Consider the following 17,713-nt stretch of genomic DNA (forward strand, 5'->3'; position numbering starts at 1 on the left):
CTCCAGGGCAACTGTTTCGATGTTTGGTACAAATGTACACAGTGACCATAATGATGTACTTTGTCATTACGCAGATATGCAATCATTCTACTGTACAGCTTGTTGGACTTGGCAGCCATTTCCCCAACCCATCTGCCTCTCATTCCCAAGCCCCGACTTGTTGATTTTGGAATCAGGATAATCACATCATTTGGCCCATTGCATGCCTGACTGGAGCGCAAAAAAACAAAATGTCAGTCAAAAGATGAAATTCTTCAAACTTGTATGCTTATTGTTTCCATGAAAGGTTCATAGACTTGAAAAAAAAATAAAAAATAAACAGGGACCCTTTCCAGGCTGCAACACTTTAACAGGGCAGGCCAACCCAGGCAATTGCCAGTAGCCCAGAGGTGAGGGGGGGCCCCAACACACAGTTGGCATTGGCTCATATTGGTGCAACAATAACGCCAAACTTGACTCGGACTTCACTGCAACAGGAACCCACTGCACAGGGCCCTTTACTAACTGGGTAGTGGTTAGTATAGGGGCTGTAAGAGACGGCTGATAGTGGTCAATATCATCGACACAGATTGAAATCCTTGTAGACAGCAGTGACACGTCTGGATTCAGGGATCTCTCTATTGGGGACACCGACCAGCAGGCTTTGTCTGTGTCAATTATTCACTACAGGATATTTTTTCTATTGCTACTGTTTTTTTTTTTCCTGTCATTTGCTGTTAGGGAGTTCCATGGTCCTTGGTCTTGAAACACCCCTGCTTACAGGGCTAAATTCTTTCCAAGGATCCCATTATGTATCAAACAAATGTAAGTACCATCTGCTATCCCGAAATATTTATAATATAAGATTTTTTTTTAAATCACAATTTTTCCCTAACAGTTACTATCTTAAAGAAAAGTTTAAGAATGGGAAAAGGTCCAGATGTGACTTTAAAATTGAGGAAGTAACTGGTTTATTTTTTTGTACCCCTACATGATGGTAGCCCTCACCCTAAATATACTGTAATTGTCTATCTATCCATTTTCTTCGCTTGTCTGAGGTCTGGTTTAGCTTCTAGTGTATGCAGTATTGCCATAGTGGTGTTTTTCTTCTACCTTAAGATCTTTGCCTCTCCTTGGATCAAAGTCGTCCACTTGGTTCATGGCCACCTTCTCTTTGACTATGGAAAGTTGCTGTCGCTGGCAGACCAGTTCTTGCTTGAACTCCTCCTGGGTCTTCGCCTCCAGAAGCTTCTGTCTAAAGGAAATGTCCGAGAACATGGTGGCGAACGTTCGGCCCACTTCAATGGCTGACTTGGTACTTTTCTGTTAGCAAAGGAGCATGGAAATATTTCAGAGATTTTTGATGGTTATGAAATGTATAGTATATTGTGTATATTTCATTCAGAACATTGCACATTACCGCACTTTGCCAACCTTTAAGGAACCAAGGTAGATATTTCTCACATCACACCACCAAACAAAACTGTTACATAATGTATGCATAGTACCATAATAATAATTTGTGCTGTTTACAGTACAAGTATAGGCAATGAAACATTGTTAGTAGACAGCACAGGGTTTTGGGCTATTCAGGGTTTTTGGCTATCCATGGCTAGGCTTAGCCAAGGTTCTGATGAAATAACGATGATTTTGTCTATTTACCCTCAAATTTACCTAACATTGAATTGTGGCCTGTTCTGTTAAAAAAAAAAAAAGAGCTATTATTCTGTTATTTGAATGTCAACAGGGTGATACATAGAGTAATTGTTCTATACCTTAGATAGATGAAAATCAGTTAAGAACAACCAATTAAGTGAAATCAGACAATTTCCCACGGACACCAGATATCTCACAATGGCTCCTTGGAAAATTCTTCGTACCGTTCTGGGCGGGGCCAGGATAAGGATGACGTAGCGCGCCTCGCAGCTGTTAACTCCCCAGTTTTGCGGTGTCTCCAGACGTGCGATACAAACGTGGCATCTCTGTAGACCACTCACATTGCAGCTGAAAAACAATGGCACCAAGTGATTACTTTTTTAACCCTATTAAGTTATGAGGCTCTGTTTTGATGAATAGCAAAAATGCAGCACTAGACTTGATACAACTGTGGAAGGACCAGGCTAGACCTGGTTTTGGTTATTTCTTTGACGGGTGTAACTCCAGTGCATTTAAAATGAAACAAAAAATTAGAAAAAAACGTCTGTAAATTTGACACATACCAGACAAGTCTTGTTAACAGGCCCGACAATGAATCAATGAATTCAAAAATTCCAAAGTACATGAAATCAGGTTTATCAGTACAGGCAATATTTTACATGGTGGCAGAAGATGAAGTATAGCAAGAGATGCAAGGTTTGACAAGAAACGAGCATGTCACCTTCTTCTTAATCCTGCTCTAATCCCGCCCACTTTTGATTGGTGCCTGTCGTCATGTCAAGTCATTTTGAAACTTGCAATGGAAAAGCGACATAACACTTTCAATTCCATTAATTCAAACTTAATTTTGTAACTGAGATGCTTCCCAAAATTGCCTATAGTGAAAACCACCACTGCTACCGTTAAAAAAAATATATATATATATATATTTTAAAAACTGCAGTTTCCACAACTTTTACACCTGTCGACAAAAGTGCACATACCATTTTCGAGTGACTTGACATGCAGTTAAATGCCCACTATTTGAAATCTTAGTAAATTAGGTTTATTATATTTATTGGGAAAACATTTTGGAACTGGGCGGAACGGTAGCTCAGCTGGAAAGCGTTGGCCTCACAGTTCTGAGGTCCCGGTTTCAATCCCGGACCCGCATGTGTGGAGTTTGGATGTTCTCCCTGTGCCAGCGTGGGTCTTCTCTGGATACTCTGGTTTCCTCCCACATCCTAAAATCATGCAACATTAATTGGACACTCTAAATTGCCCCTCGGTTTGATTGTGAGTGCGGCTGTTTGTCTCGATGCGCCCTGCATTTGGCTGGCAACCAGTTCAGGGTGTACCCTCCCTCCTGCCCGTTAACAGCTGGGATAGGCCCTGTGAAACTTGTGAGGATAAGCGGGTAAGAAAATAGATGGACAGATGAATTTTGGAAGGATTTTGTTTGGATTATGAAGCACACATGGAAAAGAAGGCAATACCACATCCCCTGCTGGAACTATCGAGGCACAGAGTTACTGCTATAAAGGCAACACCACGGACGTGAGCTCACAGAATGCAAAGCCAGGACTGCTGGTAAATAATGCCCGTAGTTGTCATAGTCACGCCCTGAATCGTTTCTGACAGCAAGTGAACTGTTGGAATACAAACAAAAGTTGAAATGACAAAATTCCAAATCACTTGGTGTCGCTTTTCAACGTCCTCACCATCTGTGTCCTTCCCTTCTGCATCTGTAAACAGCGAGTCCATAACCTGGTTCACGTGGCTTTCTTCCACCAGACAACTTAACATTCGCCTTAGGACGCCATCCAGAGTGGACGCTCCCTCGTCCAGAAGGACGCTTGCCTGGGCTAGGAAGGCGTCCACGTCTCTGTGGGCACGTACCTCCTCACAAAAGTCCATTGGCTTCACATACTACAAGACAAAGGTGGGGGAAGGACAGTCACACTTACATAAATTATCAATTTTAGGACTCGGGACTTTGTCAAGATAAAACTTATGAAACTCTAGATTTGACTTTGGCCTGATATTTGTGTGACTAGAAAAAGAGTTTTGTCAGCTCTTTCCTTTTTACATTTGAAAATCAGCATTTTCATGCGAGTGTTCCATTTGTTTTGTTGTTGTCTGGTGAATGCACAATAAGTCCGCAGGAGTACGCTTTCTGTCACCTTGGAAGATTATTACAGTAGGGTTAAAAATAAGTGCAGTCCAATGCGACTAACCAGATTAATCCATGTTTTCAGTATATTTTTTCTTGCTACATGTCAAACAAGTTACTATTAGGTGCATTAGATTCCCCAAAAACCCACCAAGACCCAGCATTCTTGATATACACACATATATATATATATATATATATATATATATATATATTACTTGGGCAATTTGTTGAAAAGTGTGTGTTAAAAAATAGCAGTGTGGCATTCGTACAGTGAGGTCATCAATTTTGGTTTGGATCAGGTGGCCCCTGTTTAAGGATGAAGTCCTATAGAACGTGCATTTATCCTTGAAAGCCTGAGGAAATGGGACGTTCAACACATTGTTCAGAAGAACAGCATACTTTGATAAATGTTTGATTGGAGAAAGGAAACCTTATAAAGAGGTTCAAAAAGTTATAGACTGTTCAGCTAAAATTATCTCTAAAACCTTAAAATGGAGAGCAAACCCAGAAATACGTTTCAGAAAATGGAAGACAAGCAGCAAAATGGATTGCAGAAAATAACCAGAATGGCAAAGGCTCAGCCAATGATCAGGTCCAGAATGATCAAAGACAGTCTGGCGTTACCTGTTAGTACTGTGACACTGAGAAGACGTCTGTGAGAAGCTGTTCTATTCACAAGTATCCCCCACAAAGTCCCCCTGTTTAAAAAAAGCAAATGCAGAAGAGGCTACAAATTGCCAAAGAACACATTGACTGCCCTAAAGAGAAATGGAGGAACATTTTGTGGACTGATGAGAGTAACAATGTTCTTTTTGCGTCCAGGGACAGCAGGCAGTTTGTGAGGAGAGCCCCAAACTCTGAATTCAAGCAGTACACAGTGAAGACAGGGAAGCATGGTGGTGTACGCATCGTGATATGGGCATGTTTCTCCGACTGTGGTGTTGGGCCTATTTATCGCATACCAGGGATCATGGATCAGTTAACAAATGTCAAAATATTTGAAGAGATCATGTTACCCTATCCTGAAGAGGACATGCCTTTGAAACAAGTGCTTCAACAAGACAATGACCCCGAATACACTTGTAAACATGCAATGTCTTGGTTCCAAATTAGCAAAGTTAGTGTCATTGGATAGCCAGACCAATCCCCGGACCTTAATCAATCAAGAACCTGTGGCATGACATCAAAAATGCTGTTTCTGAATCAAAACCAAGAAATGTAAATGAATTGTGGAATGTTGTTAAGGAATTTTGGGGTGGAATAACATCTGAAAGGTGCCACAAATTGGTTTACTCCATGGCACAGAGATGTGAAGCAGGTATAAAAAACTGAGTTCATACAACTAAATATTAGTTTAGTGATTGAAAGGACTGGCAAATCCTACAAATGAAAAAGTTGTAGAAAATGGTTTGCTATTTTTTTAACACACCCTTCAACAAATTGCCCAATTGCACAGCCTTAAGTTCGTGTATATCATGACTGCTTTGTCTTGTTAGTTTTCTTTGTTAGAATCTACTGCACCTACTGTTAACTTGTTTGACATGTACCAATAAGAAATATACTGAAAACATGGAATAATTTGGTTAGTCACATTGGACTGCTATTATTTTGAACACTACTGTACATTTATATTCAAGCATAATGTTAGTGATAAAATCGCGACAAGAGAATCACGACATGTAAGGTTTGCATCTCAAAATGAGACAATAACTATGACATGTCATGCAGAGGATTTTTGAAAAAGAGGTCCAGGTGTGCCTGAAGTTATGGCTGAAAACGCCGGGAAACTGCCTTCGATCCCAGGAAGATTACTTTGAAGAAGAAAACTTTTGTGACACTAGTTCTGGAACATTTCTGACACACCTCATCTCCTTTATCAAGGCTTCAAGCACATAAGCTATTTAGAGTTTGTGGGCCATATATGTGCTTTTTGCAAGATGTTAAAAAAAATAAATAAATACCTTTCTTGTTGTATTTAAAAGACCAAAGCCTGGACCTTCCAATTCTGTGAATAATAAGAAAAAACAATACAACACAATATTAAACACAAATTGGATGCATTGGTATGAAGTTGTCCATTGACAGGCTTTGAGAAAACATGCTACAAATTCCGAAATCTATTTTTATGCATAAGGGAGCACAAAAGCTAGAGAGACTGTGGTCCACATCTCAACATCCACAGATTTCTGGCAAAAAAAATCTCACAGCAAATATTGTTGCTTATTAACTTACATACAGTGTACAAATATTGGACATACATGGTCCACAGACCATTAAGTATGGTTAATTAGAGTTGGTCTCAATAGAAAAATAAAATGATGTGGTGGGCCAGATCTAGCCCCGGGCCATGAGTTTGAGATACAGTATTGAAGAACATTAAATGTTGCCTGCTCACAGTACATTGCAGATGCACAGACCATATGATTGAAATTATATGACCATTAAATATGGACAAAATTACGTAATTAGGTAAAAATTAAATGCAGTCAAAATACAGTCGGGTAGATTAGATTTGCACACACCAACAAAAAAATGTTATCTGCACTTTCAGACCCTCTGCTATATCAAAATAAGTTGCATTGTTTTTTTATTCTATGGTTATCATTACACACTTCCTGTGTGTCATTTCTGTGACATCATCATCATGATCATCATCAAAAAAGGAGCCAAACACCTCTGTTGTTAAGTGTGGATTTAAATCATTGATACGGTCACTGAGCTAAGTCTGGCAAAATTTGCTGACTTCAAAGATATATATGTTTTTTTTTATTTTAGACATTGAGTTTCTGTTGTAAGAATGTGATAATAATAACGATTAGCGTTATTTGCACTCGTTTGTAACATTCATTCCACAGACCTGACACACTAAGGTGGCTCTCATTGTCATAGATGGGGTTTTTGTGGGGGACGTTTGAATTGTTCTCATAATCGTCTCGTTCTTCATCCCGCAGCTCTGCAGATACACAAGTTTACTAAGTCAATGGAGCAGAAAAAGAATCAATTGACACAAAACAAGCCATTTTGATTTCATTTGTTGGCCCTACATGAGATAAACAGGATCTGGAGCTTGAGTTGTTACAGGTATGTTAGCCACATTAAGCAAGCTCATAGTGAACCAAGCTTTATTTTACACCCTGGCATCTGGCCACGAGTACAGAGAAGGATCCAATGAAATGAAATTTATAAAATCCCCTTTTAAACCATACCTGCAGCAATATAACTAAGTGCAGCTCCTTTTGAAGTATTTTATTTATACAGATGACAGTAGGGAAGCTTGCTTTGCAAAGAGAAGGAGCACAAGTCTACGAATTGGCGAATCAAGCAAAAAGCCTCCATAAGCCTCATCTGCCTTGTTATTTAGCAAATAATTAGGAATTAAAAATCTACAAAGGGCGATGCATGCATGTGAAATACTGTATCCCATATAAGAATGGAACATTTTAATAATACAGGATATTGAACATCATTGATATCCAGTCAAAAGTCCATGTACTAGTATGATCCCTTTTCCACGCTAGTATGATGAGACATCAGGAGAGTCACTATAACACATATGTAGAACGGTTGGGTCGGGCAGGGGGCACCCCCCCTGCCCCCAACCCACAGAATGACATCCTGGGCAGCTTCCCATATCCGCCATATCATATCCGCCTAACCCTAACCCTAACCCGTCCCTGTGCGTACCAGTACTTAGACATTAAAATGAATGTCAAAGATATAGAATAGGTAAATGATCAAAGTGGCATATTGATCGGACAATTACATGTTACTAGAGAGGCGAAACTGTGCGCTAGTTGATATTTGCATGCAACTGGACTTACTAGGAAAGCGCTAGACATTGACAAGTAAATAGTTCCCAATTTCACTCATGCTATTACATTATTAGCCAACTTTTGCCTCACTTGTAACATGTAGCTGGCCTACTAGTATGCTAAAGTGGAGGACAAAGACTGCTTTGTGAAAGTCATTCAAGGATTTATTCCATTTCTTCATATCCAGTTTGAGGTCTGTGTACTAAAATGCTTTTCAATTCAGCGCACAGTAGGACGACTGGGTCTGACCAGTAGTTATTATTTTTCACCACCTTCACCGCCTTTCACGAATGCATTTCTGTATAGAAATGTGACAACTTGGGCATACCCGGAGAACAAGTACATGTTACTAGTGAGGCAAACTGGTCGATGGTGCAAACTAGGAATAAACAATATTTGTCTCTGCAAATGTTTGTAAAGCAGGCCCTGACAAGAACATGACAGCAATACATTCAAAGATATCAGCAAAAATATATCAAATAATACAAACCCATTTCTTGGAACACATATCCATTCTTGGAGCTCCCAGTTGGTGAGGCCTCTGTGGGACACAAAACATAACCGTGTTTCTTTGTTTTTCCTTCAAATGCGTGCCATTGTTCATTCAGCAGTGTAGGTGCATGTATATACTGTAGATAACAAATGCTGTCTTACATAGAATTTAGATAGACGCACAAAAAGAAACCCACTGTCAATATCAAATCCCAGCCCCGCCTATGTGAAATTTGCATGCTCTCCCCAGTTTTCTCCAGGAAGTCCGGTTTCCTCCCACATCCCAGAGAAATTGCAATTTGGTGTGATTTTGAGTGTGAATGGTTGTGTCTATGTGCCCCGCGACCGGCTGGCAACCAGTTCAGGGTGTCCCCCACCTCCTGCCTGAAGATTGCTGGGATAGCCTCCAGCATTCCCGTGACCCTCGTGAGGATAAAAGGCTCAGAAAATGGATGGATGGATGGAGGGCTAGATGGAAGTATTCCCGGACCGAGGCTCAGCAAAAACAAAAAAAGAGTAATACATTTGTCTGAGTGCTTTTCTAGATATCAGAAAATACAAATAAATTATTTAAAACTAAAACAGAACCAACACAGTGACAAAAATGGTTGGAGCATTGGCCTCACAGTTCTGCGGACTGGGGTTCAAGTCCTGGCCCGGCGGTGTGGAATTTTGAAGGTTCTCCCCATGTCTGTGTGGTCTTTTTTTGCAGGCACTCCGGTTTTCTCCCACATCCCAAAAATATGCATTAATTGCTGAATCCAAATTGCCTTTAGTTGTGATCGCGAGTGTGACTGTTGTTAGTCTATACGTGCCCTATGATTGGCTGGCAACAACTCCAGGGTGTACCCTGCCTCCTGCCCAATGACAGCTGAGATAGGTTCCAGCACTCCCATGACCCTTGTGAGGATACACGGCTCAGAAAATGGATGGATGGATAAAACAGAAACAAAATGTATCATACTGCGGTCAAGACAAACAATATACATCATTTTTAGAAGCAAATGTGGTTCTCTCCACTTTCCACTTCATGTCATGGTCTGATTTTCAAACATATCATATTAATGATTCTCAAGTATGGTCACTGCTTTAAAATGGTAATCTTCCAACAGGCTCCTCTTGTTTTGGTTGTTAACAGGGAAATGAGATTCGCTGGTACTCAGTACAGGGGCAGATATATTCCAGTGGAATACAAACCTTCTTGTGATCCCTCCGAGGATAAGCGGCTCAGATAATGGATGGATGGATGGATGAATACAGAGCTCCTGGCCAACCCCAACATGTAGTTATTCAAAATAACAACAATATATGACCAAAATGTGCGTAATTGTTTGACTGAATGACTTTAACGTGTTTAATAAAATAAAGGTGAATCCCTGAATTTTTTCTCAATGAGTTCCTGGGAAGAAAATGCTTGGCATTTAGAGTGCATGTAGAGTGGCTTTTTATCAAGAGAGAAAGCAATAAAGCTAAACTGATATGGAGAGAAGCAAGAGCACACAGCGAGAAGTTGAAAACACAAGTTCCATTCTCACTTACAATAAAAACTGGGGAGCAGCTGGGCCTGTTTTTTTGAGTCGTTGTGTTTTCTGTAAAGATGAGCTGTTTGGCTGTGAAGCCTCCTGAGCCAGACTTGGCCTCAGAGCAGATTAGCAACAAACATTTCCCAAGGCCTCCTTTCCTAAACGGCTCGGGCAACAAGCTATTTGCGCCACAAAGTTTGCCTGCAAGACCTTGGGAGAGATTGCCGTATTACAAGGGTTAAGGTCTCACTTCGCGTAGTCATTCATTTCTTTAGCTAAATGTACCCAGAATCAATGGAGACGTATTCCTCACAAAATTAATGCCATTTTTAAAAAAATCATTAAGCGTTACATATTCGGAATTCCCTACTCTTGGATTTGTCTGATTGGTGATTGTTTTTGAGAACCTGTCCTTCATTTTGAATGAAAAAGTTTGGAACTATGTTGATGTGAGTTGAGGAACTTCCTGTCGTGCTCCTCAATGCTGCAATTATGACCTCAAAACTTCGACAAGTCCTTAAATTAGTTGCTCTCATGACCATCCTGCAAAAGAAAAAAAAAAAAAAGGCTCCAGGGCATCTGAATTTTGACACACTTTTATTTGAAGGTCGCTCATCTGGTAAATATTATACGTCAATATTACCATGTTGCCATTGTCTTCACAAGCCTTTCGATCTATCCCGTGCAATCTGAAAAGGATGAAATGGACTAACCTGTTCTCAATATAGTTGATGAAGTAGAGTGGCCCGTTCTAAAACTTATCAAGCCCTAATTTAACTCCCTGATGCGTCATCCACGAGCACAACCCCTCAAATAGGGACCATCTTTTTCCACCTGACAAGAGGTGGTGTCACTAGGTAGATGTGAATACCGTTGCTGTGGCACCTTTAGCAGAATCAAGCATTTAAGCAGCCTTTGGTTTACTCATTACACAGAATACAGGAAGACAAGCTCTCACAGAGTTTGTGATTCTTCGGTGTTAAATGTCACACCCTAAGGATATCCCACCGTTGCAAAACACGGGATGGCTTCATACTGCCAAATCCATACCCTATTATGCAGGACTGTGAGATGGAAAAGAGGACCCCTAAAACCATCACACACCACCTGCAGAGCAGACACGCCATCTCAAAAGTGGACCTAGATATCCATTATCTAAGCATCATATCCTCACAAGGGTCACGGTAGTGCTGCACCCTATCCCAACTATCTTCAGGCAGGAGGTGGGTACACCCTGAACTGGTTGCCAGCCAATCGCCGGGCACCTAGAAAGCATGTTCAGTAAACTCACACTACTTATGAGGATCAGGACCTCTTACCATGAATAGCTAAAGATAGTTTACAACCCTTCAAAATGGTTGATTGCCGGTTTTGATACTTACATAAATAAATACACCACGAACTATGATTCCACAACAACCAAATATTATTTCAATACAATTTTACAGCATTATATGACATTAAAAATGAACCAAGGGCTTGCAATTACAATTTGTAAAAGTTTCGAGAGGTACACATGGATTGTATTTTGCATGTATGTTACCTTTGCAACCTATGAAAGTGCCAATTGGGAAGCAATATTGGGACCACTGCTATTTGTTATCTTCAACCTTTCCGAAGCCACTCACCAGAGAAAAAACGTGCCCTTGGGGCAAATACTCCCTGTAACCAGCTATTATCCCAGGCTAAACTTGACTCCTCCCCCGAAGTACATTATTGAATAAAAGAGGAGCTTCCCCGAATTACTCAGTTATTCACAAGCAAAGATGAAGCAAGGTTCACCGCTTGATGAACATGTACATGAAAAAATAGTTGAACAGTTTCAGGAAAATTTTCCTCAAGGTACAATTTTAAGGAATTTAGAGATTTCATCATCGAAGGTCCTTAATATCAGCAAAATGTTCAGAGATTTCTGGACAAATCACTGCATGTAAGTAGCAAGGCCGAAAACCAACCTTAAATGTCAGTGACCTTCGATCCCTCAGGCAGCACTGCATCAAAACCCAACATTAATGTGCAAAGGATATCAACACATAGGCTCAGGAACATTTCTGGAAACTAATGTCAGTAAATACAGTTTGGCGCTCTATCTGTAAATGCAACTTAAAACTCTATTATGCAAAGCAAAACCCATTATTAAACTGCACCCCGAAACCCCACCAGCTTCCTTGGGGATGAACTCATCTAAGATGGACTGAACTAAAGTGGAAAAGAAGCAACGGAGACTCCGGACTGTTGAAGAACTGAAGCTGTACATCCAGAAAGAAATGGGAAAGAATTCCACCTACAACGCTTCTACAATTTAGTGTCCTCAGCTCCCAAATGTTTATTATATGTTGTTAAAAGAAATAGTGATGTAACACAGTGCTGAACATGACCCCCGTCCCAGCATTTTTGCATGTTACTGTAATAAAATTCAGAGTTAAGGACTATTTGGTAAAACCAATAAAGTTGATATTTGTGTATTACATATCTTGTCTTTGTTGTGTATTCTATTCAATTGAAAATGGGTTAACATGATTGGCAAGTCATTGTATTCATTTTTTATTCATGCTGAACGCAACGTCGCAACTTCATTCGAATTGTGGTTGTATTTATTTGATCCACTTCCATTTCCAGGATCTTGTGGCATGTTCGGGTATACAAGGAAGAGCATGAAAATGTGTCCTCAAGTCACAAATAGCCGAGGACACACACACACGCAAACGCAAATCGATAAATTCATGAATGGAAATCTGTGAATAGGTGGGGATGCACTGTAACTCCAAATTTTGCAAGGTTTTATCTGAAATGCATTGACTTTTTCTGTTTAAAGGAAACATTTCTCCATTTGTTTCCGTTTACACACACTTGGTGCTCCCGGCAAATACAGTAAATGCCAATGGCCACTTTTTGAGGTTATCCAGCAATTATCTAACAAAATGTATCAGAGGCAGTGGTAACATGTAAGCAATGTTGATTCTTCCAAGCGATCAAGAATCAGAATTTTCAACTGCGCTAAGCCTGCGACACTAAAGCAACTCTTTCACCAGATAAACCGAGCTGGCGCTAACCATGCAGAATTTTGTATTCATCTTCACCAAATCGCTATCAGCGAGGATGTCCTTGAGCAACAGGAAACAAAACAGGAAAAGCAAGCCTTATAGTGTTTCTGAAGATTTCCATTTTGAATATGAGCCTGTTGTGCCACATTTTATCAGGGTCACGTGCGCTCGGCGCTCAGTCAGCTTTAATGATCGCAGTGTGAAATGTGTACAATGTACGCGTTCGGAAGCTAAATAAAGCAAATAGCCGGAAGGAAAGCCTCACAGCTCAGTCCACTTAGACACCTTGAAATCTTGCTTTTGAAAACCACCTGATGTTTGCTCATCTGGCACTGTGGTCATAGCCAGTGAACCAACAATAATCTTGGCCATAAATGCTACACGAAGACATTGTCATGTTCCTGGTGCACAGCCAGGCTGGGCGGGGCCAGGCAATCAGCACTCACACCTGCACCTCATGAACCCTAATGACTCTCAGTACATATAGGACACAGGGAACGACTCGTCCTCTGCCAGATCGTTGCCTTTGATGCCTCGTTCCCCCACTCCCGTTTGCCTGACTTCTGCCTTCTGTGTACCGACCCTCGCCTGTCACCTGACCAACCTTGTAAGCCTGCCGCTACTTGTACTTCTGTTTGTTTGGACTGACTTGCGGGTGACCGACCTCGGAACAAATAAAGACCTCCTTTGTACTGTTTGCCTGCCTCTTGAGTCGTGCATTTGGGTCCGCCCTCAAACCTCGTTCGTGACAGACATCAATATTGTAAAACATTCGAAATCATAATAACAATCACTTTTCAAATCATACAACATACAGTATCATTTGAAACGAAAAGCTTTGTCAGATTTAAAACACGAGACATTTTTCTTCTTCCTAATCTTCTTAATCTCTGACGTGCGTTTGAGATTTAATCGGTTTGTACAGACATCCCCGCCCCCCAAAAAAAAGACAATCAACAAAAAAATCTCATTTGAAAAATCACATGAACTGTATTCGGGGGCATCACATGTGAACCTTTCTATCGCAGGGGTGAAATATTGATTTTGCTTGGTTGCTGCTCAACATAATAGCCTAACCATCTAATACCAGGAATGAATACAAATGAAGCAAAACAAAAGTAATTTTGTCATAAATCGATCCAGGGGTATAGGAGAGAAGAGATTTCCACTCCATGTGGTACAGGGAAGCGCAGGTTGCATTGTGGGAGACTTTACACGCACACGTGGAGACGCACACTCACGCACACACACGTACACAGCTGAAAAAAAAACTTACCGGCTGGCACAAAATGGAGGACTTCTTTGCCCTCCATGTTCTCCAGGGGCTCAGGTGAGATGGTCTCAAGAGGTCAACCCATCATTTTCATGTATGGCCTGATGTAGCTGCTATTTACTCTCTCTCTCGCTCTCTCTCTCTCTCTCTCTTGTTCTCTCTCTCTCTCTCTCTCTCTCTCTCTCTCTCTCTCACTCTCTCTTACACACAAGACACACACACAGAAGTCGTAAGACCTCCTCCAGCAACAAACGGATTTCAAAGAGGAAGTGGTTAAGTGACGTTTTCGGTGCAGGGCCTTTTTTTTTTCATGCCGGATCCCTCTGCCTCTGAGTTGTCTCATGTTACCAACTTCTCCGACTCCTCAGACTACCATATTAGAAACACTTTTACAATATCTAGTGTTAGTCATGACTTTAAAAATCGGTTTTGATTTTCACAGTGAGTTTGCATGGCTGTCTTACTCTGCTGTGTCTTTTAATTTTGTTACTTTATGAGTCTGAGGTAATGTTATGCTACACAACCACAGGGGAAAAAAATGTCTTTTGCAAATTATTGTTTGGTTGTCTCAATCTCAACTGAGCATCTTTGTCTTTGTAGAGTGAGAGTTGTGACAGTATAAATATTGCTTTGGCGCAATCTGGTGGCACCTTGGGGCTAAGCATCTTTGTAAATCTAGAGAGAGGACTTTCCTTTAGCAGGCCATAGCTTTGTCTAATTAGGTTTTCCGCCATCATAAGGTTAATTGTTTCGTGATAAATACATTGTGGTTTCAAATTCTTTTCTGTCATTTTTGTAGTGGACTTATGAGACACAAACACTCAAAAGAAGCAGTTGCCCCTAATTGGCATTTGTTCCGTTTCATGCCACAATCACAGAGTGAAGCTCGGTCCAACGTCATGTGTAAGAACACACATAAACCACAAAAATAATATTAAACATTTAAACAATGCCTTACTTTTAGCAGCGTTTGCAGTTCAATTAACTGTGAGCAAAATTTGTAACAATTGATTAATAAACTGTTCATAACTTGACATAAAAGCCCAAACTGAACAAGATAAATGGATATCATTTTCAGACCCAGTGATCAAAAATTGTCCAAAATCAGTTGAAAAAAATAGACATCGTTGTTGTTGTTGTAATTCAGTCTAATTCTCGTGTATTTTACATACATCTGATGATCTGGTCTTTGCGGACTTAGAACGGCAGCGTGTGGAAAAGCTTCAGGTTTCCTCTGATAATATATGTGTACCCCATTTCAGGTTTCCTGGGTACCTAATAAAGTGACTGTCTACGCAGCAGTGTACTACTGTATCGTAACATTTTGGATAGCACTGTCTTGTCTTCCTCTTGGTCACGTGTGTGCCGGCAGCTCTCGCAGCTGACTTTGGGGAAGAGGTTGGTTACACCCTGAGCAGGTCACCAAGCCAATCTCAGTGATCCACTTTACGTCATGTTTTTACTCAGTAAAGAAGTTAAGATTGAAACAACAGCACCTCTGCTGGCTACAGCGTAGTATGTATGCCATTTATACTGTATATCAGCTCTTTTCAAATTTCAAGTTAATCTTTCTAAGGTGGAAGTTAATGTTTTGTAGACTTGTCCCTGTATTTTTTGTACCATTTGTCATAAAAAATGAATGCCTCAACAATGAACTGCTATTTCTTAAAAAAAAAAAAGGACAATTAAGTTATGGCTTGTCATTCATTTAAGCATTCTTTGCTGATAAATACTATGAGGCTCAAAGTCGTCATCATCATCAGCAGGCCTACTTTTCAGCCTCTAGATGACAGCACAGCTCAAGATAAGCAAAGCAGGACCACGAGGTACATTACACAATTGGATGACTGTACAGCATGTGGGTGGTTTTGGGATTACTCTACGCCGGTTTTTAAATATTTTATAGGTGACATTTCAAACAAGAGAAGCAGTCATTTATTTTTACCCATAAACCTGTATTTAATTATGTGGGCGGTATTTTTTGGGGGGGATTGTATTTTTGAAATATTTTAATTTAAAAAAATACTTGAGTGACATTTTGAACAAAACAACTAATTTATTTCCATCCATAATCCTGTACCAAGCAATATTGAGTCATCTTCGTTTTATTTAATTCCCCCACCTTATTCATCGCTTAAATGCACACACGCCAGCCTTAAATCACTAACATTTGAGCACAGATTGGCAACAAATGAAAGGAAATGCCAACACAGTCCATCGTGAGCTTCTTAAGTGTGAGATCTAATCTTTTTTTTTTTTTTGATTGCACTTCTCCTGCCTGTAGCTGTACAGTGGTTTTTTTTTTTTTTTTTTTTTGGGGGGGGTTTTTTTTTGAGGCGGGGGTGGTCTTTGGTCACAAACCTTTTATCCACCATTGCTCCAGTTATTCACATGAAAAATCATCTAATGTTTGGATGGCAGTGGTGAACAGTATTCAAAAATTGTCCCTTATTGGAGTTGAATTTGGTTATAGCCTGTCACAAGGCCATTGCCACTCACCCAGAAGTGGGATATTTCCATAAAGAAAGGGTTGCAATGAAAAAAATAAACATATTACACTGTGAGATGAAAGATGTATATCGAGAGTTGCTTGTTTGAAGGAAAAAAAAGTAGAATGATTTAAAAAAAAGCTGTCATTATTAAAAAAAAAAGGGAGTGGAAGACAATACTGTTTGCTGCACCAACAGCATTGATATGATTGCGTATTTACTAGGCAATTGTTCTCATCAATTGGAAGCAAAAATTTAAGTTACAAGTGCTCAAAATGGGAAGCAGACTTCACACACACAATGTTTTCTTATTCAAGATGCTAATTGCCGTTACCAGTTGACGTTCATCTATAAAACAAAATCAATTCAACATTGTGGATTTAACCTAACCATAACTTTCGTAAGTCAGCTGTCTTAATGCTAACACACAATGCGAAATGCCATAGCCGGAGTAACGGAACAAGCATCAATGTGCCTGCAACTATGACCCTTCAAATAACGGATATTTGAACACAAACTGTGCAGCAACACATGTAGATGGTCAATAAAAAAAAGATGCACAATAGTATTTTCTTCATCTAATCTGAAAAATGACTAAAAATGGCGCCTTTTTTCTGTAAATATTAACCATGTGGCATATTTAACGATGCGGCTGGGAAATTGATTTTTTTTGTGTGTGTCACTAAGCAGCTATCAGTTTAAACGTACAACAAAAGCTTGTACGAGTGTAATGGTTAAAACATGGCTGTTCCCTATCATATACTCGGGTTTGGGCATACGCAAACTCCTCCAATGCATAGTAGAAGAAGAAGAAGTCTTTACATTTAGCGTGTGTAAAAGAAGAAGAATCTATCTCAAAAGCACATAGAAGAAGACTTTATATCAAGTGCACGTAAAAGAAGGCAAAGCTTCCTAGAACATATGTAGAAGAAGACTGCATTAGTTTTTGATGCGCTCATAGCAAGCTGATTCACAAATGCAAAATATAGATTTTTAGTTTAATTGAACTCAAGATGAAAATGACTGTGAGAAACTGAGAGACTGAAATGATGTGTGACAGAGACTTTCTGAGTCTTTTCAACCCTGACACTGAAGACAATGACTTTAATGGTTTCAGTGAACACGAAGGGAAATAATAAACATTGATTTTTCTGTTATGTTTGAGCCGTTTAACTGCCATGTCACAGTCACTATTTGGAAAAAAGGTATTTAAATAAACATTTACAAAGTCTTTCTGTGTGAATCTTATTTCACAACGCACAAGTACGTGTGCTATACAGTGAAGAAAAT

The 17,713-nt window shown here is 39.9% G+C and overlaps 1 protein-coding gene and 1 long non-coding RNA gene across 7 annotated transcripts in view; one reads left to right on the top strand and one right to left on the bottom strand.

Annotated features, from left to right (window-relative positions):
- Positions 1-9,475, top strand: part of LOC133508496 (uncharacterized) — a 27,096-nt gene extending 17,621 nt beyond the window's left edge. Inside the window, exons 6-8 of one of the 4 annotated variants that reach the window (XR_009797071.1) lie at positions 3,370-3,556; positions 6,742-6,871; positions 9,233-9,475. This is a non-coding gene — a long non-coding RNA (uncharacterized LOC133508496). The remainder of the gene's footprint in view (positions 1-3,369; positions 3,557-6,741; positions 6,872-9,232) is intronic. The other 3 variants (XR_009797072.1, XR_009797074.1, XR_009797073.1) reach the window with 3 other exon arrangements.
- The window catches only part of LOC133508494 (solute carrier family 4 member 11-like), a 25,682-nt gene extending 11,530 nt beyond the window's left edge, over positions 1-14,152 (bottom strand). For 2 of the 3 annotated variants that reach the window (XM_061834642.1, XM_061834639.1), the window contains exons 1-7: positions 13,938-14,152; positions 8,093-8,143; positions 6,648-6,743; positions 5,752-5,795; positions 3,182-3,543; positions 1,860-1,983; positions 1,093-1,302 (exon numbers count right to left, since the gene is read on the bottom strand). In XM_061834642.1, coding sequence (XP_061690626.1) covers positions 1,093-1,302; positions 1,860-1,983; positions 3,182-3,543; positions 5,752-5,795; positions 6,648-6,743; positions 8,093-8,143; positions 13,938-13,974 — 924 coding nt within the window. In that variant the 5' untranslated portion in view covers positions 13,975-14,152. The remainder of the gene's footprint in view (positions 1-1,092; positions 1,303-1,859; positions 1,984-3,181; positions 3,544-5,751; positions 5,796-6,647; positions 6,744-8,092; positions 8,144-13,937) is intronic. The other variant, XM_061834640.1, reaches the window with a different exon arrangement.
- Positions 14,153-17,713: the final 3,561 nt, after the last annotated feature.

This window comes from Syngnathoides biaculeatus, chromosome 11, assembly GCF_019802595.1.
Source record: "Syngnathoides biaculeatus isolate LvHL_M chromosome 11, ASM1980259v1, whole genome shotgun sequence".
NCBI lineage: Eukaryota > Metazoa > Chordata > Actinopteri > Syngnathiformes > Syngnathidae > Syngnathoides > Syngnathoides biaculeatus.